Here is a 9,157-nt window from a genome sequence, read left to right on the forward strand (position 1 = left end):
GATTTGGGGGGGGGGAGGATTTCACCTTTTTTCTGCTCAGGAATGGTACAGACTGTTTTACATGTGCTTCAGGTCGTTTATGTATTTCTTTACTAGACTTGATGCACAATTAAAGGCTGGTGATCAAAATACTCCTTGAATCCTCAATCCTCGATTTTACTTCCTCTAGAAAGTTGATGTTGCTTAGGAAGAAGATCTGATATTAATTAAATATCATCAAGCAATTCATGAAGTTAAAAAATTAACACATCTGTGCTAACATCATGGACGAAGAGTTGAAGATCAAGCACCTGGGAAATCGAACAGAGAATATAGTAATAGCAAAAGAGAACTCTTAACTTCGACTTTCTTCAAAGTCAACCAAGGAACTATGACAACCTAATTGGGGTTCCAAACAAATAACTGCCAAGTCCTCAAGATGCTTTCCCAAGTTGTTATATCCTCTTCTATTCGTTACCCTAGTCATTATCATCAGTTCCAATATATCCTACCCAACTTACTTCAGTTTCATTCGAAGTACTGCTCGTGAAGACATTGTATTGCCTTTTGCCCTTCAAACCCAGGTGTCACATATACAGAACCAGCTTGGAGTTTTATTGCGACAGTTACATACAGAAAACACTGAACTTACGTCTGTCGTGAAGTTTGCTGATCAAGTACTTGGCATTGCCGTATCAGTTGACAAGCTTGCAGATAAACTGTGGCATTTATATGGTGATCTACCTACTAACCAAAATTACACAAGTAAGCTGGACGAAGAACTAGGTGAAAGTGAGGAAGGTGAAGTCGAAGAAGGATCAATGGGTGAGAGGGTCTTCGATTCTGAAGAGCTTCGCAATTATACTGCGCCCAAGCCTAACCAGCAGAGCGGGAAGAAAAATTTTCTGGGTGTTGAAGCACTGTACCCATCTATTGGATTGCCATGCATTGGTGTGGCGTCAAGTATAGACCACTACATGACTTACAAGACTAACGGGGTCTGCCCTGATGACTGGGTGGTGGCTGAGAAGCTCATAGTAGGTGGGTGCGATCCTTTACCAAGAAGGAGATGCTTCTCAAGGTCACCCCAACGTTATAGTAAGCCCCTTCCTATAAACTCCTCTCTTTGGATTACACCTGCAGGAACTAACATCTTGTGGACACATTACAAGTGCAAAGACTACTCTTGCCTAATTTCCAACCAAACAGTTCGAAGAAGAGGCTTTTTCAAGTGTTCAGATTGCTTTAACCTTTCCAAACGAGGTTGGGAGGTACCATCGAATGTGACTGCCTCAGCGGAGTTCACCATCAATGAAGTCCTCAGCTTGAAACCAGGTGAAATACGCATTGGGTTGGATTTCAGTCCTACAACTGGCACTTTCGCAGCAATTATGAGGGAGAGAAATGTGACCATTGCTTCAGCTACACTGAATCTAGGTGCTCCCTTCAATGAGGTAATTGCTTTGAGAGGTCTCCTTCCTCTCTATGTCTCAGTTGGCTCAAGGTTGCCATTCTTTGACAATACACTGATATGGAGATACTCCAGTATGTTCTGTTTGATTGGGATCGCGTTATTCGGCCAAAAGGGATCCTTTGGATAGATCGTTTCTTTTGCAGCAAAGAAGACATGAAGTTGTACTTTGGCGAGTCTACAAAACTAGGATAAAGAAAACTAATGTGGAGATTGGTTCCAAAATCAGATGAAGGGGATGAACTGTTTTTTTCCGCTGTTTTGGAGAAGCCCCTAAGAGCTTAAAGGTTACAGTTACTGAAGTATACAATATTTTGTTTTCGGGAAGAATGATACCCGCAATTCAAGAACTCTGCTATGTTCCATTCACCGTGCACATGTTAATCGTAGGTAATAAGGCAAAGTCATGTTCCATGTATCAAAATTGTATTAGCAATAATAACATTTGTAAATTCTCAACCTCGATCAGAAGTCAATCAAATTTTCACTCGAGGTGATGTTTACATCTCAATCATTACAGCTAATTTGCAACTCTACTCTAAGGGAATATACCAGTAAATCAAAAACAAAAATTACATTGAAAAATAGCTAAGGTTCTCAACTCTAGGACTCTGGAAGATTGTGGTTGCCCTTTCCACCCATGGGTTTCAGCGCTTGTTGAAGGGCTACCGCAATATTCATATTCTTTTCTTTCTTGCTACTATATATGGTATCAATACCTAATTACTTATGCAGCACTTTCTCCACAATGCACCTAAAGAACTTCCTTCCAGTACCGAACTGATCTGTCCGTCCCACAGGAAATAAAAGTCGCCTCAGTTGGCGAGTGTTCTAACCACCTTGGCGCACCAATGTGGTTGGATGGGAACCTTGCCACTTTCTCCGAAGTTAGTGCATCCCAAATAACAATCTGCAACTCATTATATCAGCGACACCTAACTAATGGACTGACATAGTACAGTCAGTCAACAACAAAAGCAACTAGAAAGTGAACTAACCTCATTGTTTGGTTCGTCTATTGACAGCACAAATTCTTCTGTTTCATTAAAAACAGCCTGCAAACAGATATTAATTCACCAATGACTCTTATGCTGAAAGCCACTAAGACCATTCTACTAGGAATTTCCCTAGAACTGCTAAACACAAAAATACAAAGGATGCCCCATGCTTTGACTCGCTAAGAAGTAGTTATCACAAGCCATGTACAAACCTGGCAACGTAATTGTGTGTGTGTAGCTCCTAGATATTGCTTGACCAGTCTTCCACTACCAACTTCCCAGAGCTTCACTGTGGAATCCTTCCCAGATGACAAAATAAACCTAGTGGTTCAAGACAAGGAAACAGATCAAAGCTAGTGACAGCAGCTTAACAAAATGGATGAAATACAGTTACCAAAATTGGATGCTAAAGGTAGTAGTTGTGTTACTGAACCACTAAACCAGCTAAAGTAAGAGGATGATGTTTTGTATATGCACTCAGGGTCAGCAGCGGAGCTAGGATTTTTGTTGAATAGCAGCTTGCCACTATAGCATAGCTTAGTTGGCAAAGCCAGAACTTGTTTTAATCAAATAGATTTACTAATTCTTATCTTTGTATATTTTATAACAAAATTGTGAGTAAATGCCTATTTGTAGCCGGGTGATATCAGGTCTAAACATATCATATCTCATTAAATCATTAAAATCGGACGATTATCACTGACATATTACAATATACTAATTTCTCCCACTGACTGAATCATTTATTCAACTAAACTAAAAGAGCAAAAATCAACAAACCCTGAACAATGTGTTGCCAACAGATGGTATCTATTATTTCACAGGCAATTCGACCAAGGAGCAAAGTGAACCAAATAATGTTCACAAGAATGGTGGAAGTGCACTCACAGTTGTAATCACATAGCAAAGTCCAACAGACAAGTTTTCCAACAAATATTTTCCAGATCTCAACACTTCAGTAGTAATTTGTCAGTTCTTTTTCCAGCTCAGGAATTCTATGTGCACCAGTTTAATTATTTTTGCCAATCATTATTGATTGTGCGTTTTAACTATCGGCTATCAGTACCGTTAAGCATACTCTTCAAAGGGGACTTGTGAACAGCATATGCCAGTATACATATATATCGTGCTAGAGAGAGCAGATCATTTTCTGTTTCCTACCTTTCCATTACAGTTGTGATTTATGTCAACAGGCATCTAAGCAAAGTCAAGGTGCAGTTCATAGACTCTAGGGCAATTAAGGGCAAATAACATGTCTTTCAAGTCTCAACCAAGTGAAAAGTTGATAATACCTTTGGTCTTTGGTAAAACTTGCACTGGTAGCCTCAGCTGAACCATGTGCCCCAACAATAGCGCGCACACACTGAGCAGTTACTCCATCCCATACTCGAATAGCACCATCTTTAGATGCTGTTACGTACATGCCACCTGTAGATGAATACCTTACCTGTATTCCATATACATGCCAGTTAACTGACTTGATTGGAGCAATGAACCTTGATGCAGTTCCACTTATGCTGACTCTTAAGTCTTAAGTACAAAATTTATGAGATGACGTACCTGATTGATTGCACCATTTACTCCTATCTCTGGGTCATTTGCTGTTAGGTAACATTGGAAAGTATTTATATCGTACAAATGTGCTATATGATGATCCGTTCCTGTAAATGTGGAACATCAACATCAGTAATCATGATATATTTAAAATAGGTATCATGCGTATGTTTTGTGATGGAACTTGGTTACATATTGGATGCATATTATACAGAGAAATGTATAACTTGGGATTCAAACTCATATGTAATTTACTCGCATAACTCCGTCCATGGACAATGAGCAAACATCGATGTGCATCAAAGTTACAGAACAGAACTATGCTCCTTCTTAACTTATACATGTAGAGTCAAATTACTATAGATAATATAACGGGTTATTTAGCTTTTGGCCCCACTTTATATATGGATATTAGCGTTTGGCTCTCCTAAGTTGCTAAATTCGTTTTTGGCCCCAGTTATGTTAGTTGAATCAGTCAACTTTAACTCCACCGCATGTATTCTTCAAAATGGCAATTTTACCCTTCTTGTGACTTGCACGTGAAATTGTAACAAAATATTCTATTATTTCATTTCAATTCGAAATTCCATTACATTTCGATTTCGAAATTCTATTATTTCTATGATTACTATTCATCTTCTTCTTGTCTACTACTGTGTCAAGTCTACTACCCATCCGAAATGGATAACATCAACTGGGTTGATTACTAGTCTACTACTGTGAAGTCCACCACCGCCTGGGTTGATTACTAGTAATAGGCAACACCTATAAGTGGGTGGTTTTGTGTTGGGTTCAGTTTTATCACTTAAGATTTTGGGTTATAGCAACATGCTAAGCAAATAATACGCAATGAAAAAAGAATAATATGTAAAATTTAGTTGGTTTCTTACTTGTAGAGTTTAACTTGCATTGTAGGTTGCATCTACATCTACTAGTAAGTAGATAACTGTAGAATTTTACTCAATTGTTTTAAACCTTGCATGAGTGACGACAGGGTCTTGCATTGTTAACACTATCAGCTATTCTTCCCAAACAAAGATCACCTGGCTGTCTGGACAGTGGCAGCAACAGCAGCAGCACCTCCTGTGCATCCCCTTATTCTTTCCAAGTCTTCTTTTTCTTTTCATCTTTGTATCTAGTAGCAATTGCACAGTCAGGGCATAAACCATGTGTACAGGCTTTTGGAGCTGATCAATTTGACGGACGACACTTAGTTGAGAGCAAGTCCAAGAGCTCATTTTTCAACTGGTGGTATTTTGGTTTATGTGGTGGTACAGCCGTTACAATCTTTGTCTTGAACTACATCCAGGATAACTTGAACTGGGGTCTCGGATTTGGGATTCCATGTATTGCAATGGCACTGGCACTTGTAACATAAACTACTGTGTGCATAGTTCAAGAGTGTTGATCATTTTGTGTCAAGTATTCATTTTGGTGAGGTTGTAATTCTAAACTGTTGAGAAATGTATAGCCTGTATTACTTGGAGGATGAAGATGAATAGTGATCAATTAAGGGAGAGCAGGAGTGGTTAGATTGGGTTATAAGGACGGTCCTTAGATTAAATTGTATTCGTTCGATTGTTATGATCTGGACCGTTTTGATTAAGACACGTGTCTGTTACTATACACTTCAGTTAGTGGACCATTTTCATAATAGCATATTGGTAAATATTGTTAAGGGGTATTTGAGCCATTACGAAAATATGAGAAAATCAACTCACAGTGGAGTTAAAGTTGACTGATTCAACTAACAGAACTGGGACCAAAAACGAATTTAGCAACTTAGGAGAGCCAAACGCTAATATCCATATATAAAGTGGGGCCAAAAGCTAAATAACCCATTATATAACACCACAGAGTAGATAAATAAATCAACAAAACTACGCCAAATATGATAGCTACCTGCTAAAAGATATTCCCCTGAAGGATGGAAAGATACAGAACGAACATTGTGAGTATCCTGTACCATTTCAAAACATGTTCATAAAAAGTAAGCCATCTTCCACTCCCAAGTTTGAGTATAAATCTAAATTCAGAAAAGTACGATATGGCGAACCTGAATAACTCGGAAAGCTTTCTTCGCCACTGCTTTTGAAAAATCGAAGAACCTGAGTATTTCATTTCCACACATCAGACATTATATACAATTTGCAGTATGTTGGAGACTGTTAAGGAACATACGAACCAGAATTCAAAAGGATGTAGGAGCAAAAATATATTTTCGTTTGGGAAATAAAATCTTCAAAGAAGTTTAGTAACTTTTTTACTTTTTTTTTATCTACAGATGTTAAAAGCTTACTATAGCTGGACTATGTATAAACTATAAAGGCACTCAGTCAGTTTATTCATTCCTTCTTCCCATGTTAACTTGTTAAGGATTCTACATGGCCCCTAATTCTTTCAGTTATCTTCCATGTAAAGTCTCTTAGAATTCTGTTAATATGACCAGAAAATAATCATGAAAAGGTACACGCGAATACACAATTTCTCAAAACAATGCAAAACTTACAAAGGTAATAGGTAAGATTTGAAAACTAAGAGAGACATACTTTATAGTGTGATCTTTGGCCCCAGATATCAGTACAGGAGATTGAGGGTGGAAATCCAAATCATTTACTGGCTGCAGATGTAAAATAATAATAAGAATGATATGATTAATAATAAAAGAAAAACAAAGCTCTAGAACAGAAAAACACATGCTTACGACATATCAAAAAAATAGTAATAAGAAGAATTGTTATCATCTGTAGTATGAAAAGAAAATATTATTGTATATATTAAAGTGAAACCTATATATTTCTATCTATACTGTAGAAAATTTTACTTGTGTGAACTAAGTATGTGATTCTTCCACCGCAGGGATCAGCATAAACTTATGTAAGGAAAAATGCTGACTATTTATGTTTTTTAGGAGAAAACAAAATAGACGGCAGTTAATATAAAGAGTCTAAACACAGGACTGCAACAAATCAGGTAACCAGATTAGTACCTAGTACCTACAATAATCTTGTATGATGTTTGTTGCTTTGTTCGTAACTATCTATATCATGATGTAAAGGAAGGACATTTACCTGCAAATGGTCATAAAATGTGCGTATGACAGGTCTTATGGGTCCTTCCCTTGTATCTGGCAGCATCATTTGCTTGATTTTTGAGACCTACAAAATACAAACTTTGATGAGATGCAAATTGCATGCCACAGTTATGTGCACTCAAAAAGTACACTTACCAACCTCAAAGAGCTTAATCGATGTGTCTGCACTTCCAGTTGCAACATACCTCCCATCAGGACTGAATCTTGCACACCTCGCAACATTCTGCACAACTTAACAGCATAAGCCATGGGTACTATAAAAAAAAAATAACATCTAGTTAAATACATGAGCATTATTATATGTAGGATGAAGCACATCCAACAACATGAAGAGCGTCCTAGAAGGTGTCTATGATCATGATAACTGCCAACTATGGGTCTATTATGATCATGACTATTAGGTAGCATCAAAGGCCATTTGTAAAAGCTATGAACAAATATTTATGATGTTTGACATAAAACATGGAAGGGGGTGTGGTTTGAACATAAACAAGTAGTGGAAATGATCCCCAACCAAGAACGAAGTAGAATGTAATAAGACATGCCACGTGGTAATTCAATCATATTTTGGTCCCATTCATTTCGCCCAACATATCTTTTCTCTTTTTTATTTGCCTAAATGCAAATGTTTAGGACTATTATTTACTAGAACTCTCAATTTTTTAGATGAATTAGAACTAAATTCTGAGTTTAGAAAACTAATTGATTTTTCACAAATGAGATAAACTAGAACAGGACAAACGGAATTTCTTTTTCCCAAATAATCACTAGATTAAAAGATGAATATTTTCAGATTATGGTCTATGGATGGGATTCATCTCTCCTATGTAGCATGCTCAAAATTGGCACCTCTGGTACTCAGCTTGACACACGATCATATACAACTTATTTAAAAGACGTATACCTTATGTTCTGAGACATGCCTCGTCTCATGCTTTGAGAAAGTCTTTGAGGAGCCTTTCATATCCTGCACAACACTGGTTTTAATAAATGTAATATTATTAAAAAATTCCTTGTAATTCTTTCCAGAAACACATAATTAGCATCCACAAAACAGAATATGAAGGCAATATAATTACCTGAAATCGACTGCAGTGGCTTTTGGAGGTGGGACTGATCCATATCCAGCAGGTATGACCATGCCAGAATCAAGCATTGTCGCGGGGGACAAACCCCTCGAAGCCTCGTCCCTCTCCACTGCAAGACCCTATTAAAAAACAATATAAAAATCCAATCAAAAATGATTAATTATTATAATGGCAAACCTTGGCAACAAGCTCAAGAAGCTTATTAGTAGGAGCTTCAAAGTTCAAGGGTGTCATTGTTGCAGTCGCTACCGCAGTTGCAGCCTGTTAAATCAATCGAACTCACATTATTATTATTATATTTGACACTAAAAAAAACACATTGTTATAAACAAACTTGCCTGACTCAGATTGTTATCACGAAGATGGGCAACTATTAAACTGTTAACTTGACGAAGCAACTTCCCATCTTGCAGAATCTTTTCTAAGCTTGTTTCCATTTCTTCAAAATCAAATTTCATGCAAATTCTATAATTCCATATTTTAGTTTCGATATTCCCCGAAAGACTGTTCGAATTCCGACCAAGTTTCCGTTTTCGAAAATTTCCACAAAACGAAATCTTAGATTCTCAGAGTCGGAATGTTCGAAACTTTTTATCCGCTTTTTTTCCGTTTCGATGTTGTCGACATTTATTCGGAATTCCGATTCGTTATATTTCGTTCCGAAACTATCGAAATTTCTTTGAAAGCGTTCGAAATATTTTTTGGGCCGTCTTTAGGGAGTATATCAGATAAATAGTAGGGTTAGTTACTCGAGTTTAGCGGTGCTGCTACATTGACACAGAAAATTGATATATTTATATTACAGATTTTGGGTTTAATCTCCCTAGTTGATACATAACTAGCATAAAAACCCCCTCTAACTGAACACATGCATAAAACCTCCCTATTATTTAAAACATAACATTAAAGCCAAAACAGACCAAAATACCCCTGTAAAAACCGGGCTGACGTCATCCTATGTAAATTTGTATTT

The 9,157-nt window shown here is 37.2% G+C and overlaps 1 protein-coding gene and 1 pseudogene across 1 annotated transcript; one reads left to right on the forward strand and one right to left on the reverse strand.

The window, feature by feature from the left end:
- Positions 1-396: 396 nt before the first annotated feature.
- Positions 397-1,879, forward strand: LOC147521969 (putative methyltransferase At1g29790; annotated as a pseudogene).
- LOC147521970 (cleavage stimulation factor subunit 50-like) lies at positions 1,858-8,783 on the reverse strand. The gene is made up of 14 exons (XM_086589787.1): positions 8,523-8,783; positions 8,362-8,445; positions 8,176-8,303; positions 8,001-8,073; positions 7,236-7,319; positions 7,074-7,160; positions 6,552-6,622; positions 6,059-6,110; positions 5,905-5,962; positions 4,009-4,109; positions 3,741-3,895; positions 2,661-2,769; positions 2,449-2,505; positions 1,858-2,360 (listed from the first exon to the last, which is right to left on the reverse strand). Exons 1-14 carry the CDS (start codon positions 8,640-8,642, stop codon positions 2,205-2,207), a joined length of 1,335 nt encoding a protein of 444 aa, XP_086445913.1. The 5' UTR covers positions 8,643-8,783; the 3' UTR covers positions 1,858-2,204.
- Between the last annotated feature and the right edge of the window lie 374 nt (positions 8,784-9,157).

Source organism: Coptis chinensis, chromosome 1, assembly GCF_015680905.1.
Source record: "Coptis chinensis isolate HL-2020 chromosome 1, ASM1568090v1, whole genome shotgun sequence".
In the NCBI taxonomy this organism is placed as follows: domain Eukaryota; kingdom Viridiplantae; phylum Streptophyta; class Magnoliopsida; order Ranunculales; family Ranunculaceae; genus Coptis; species Coptis chinensis.

Bases quoted from the DNA above. Each gene is read 5' to 3' on its own strand.
- LOC147521970 (XM_086589787.1), bottom strand. From the start codon at position 8,642: ATGAAATTTGATTTTGAAGAAATGGAAACAAGCTTAGAAAAGATTCTG. The intron at 8,074-8,175 runs GTAATTATATTG...TATTAAAACCAG, and splicing joins GCCACTGCAGTCGATTTCAG to TGTTGTGCAGGATATGAAAG. The intron at 5,963-6,058 runs GTTCGCCATATC...GAAATGGTACAG, and splicing joins AAGCTTTCCGAGTTATTCAG to GATACTCACAATGTTCGTTC.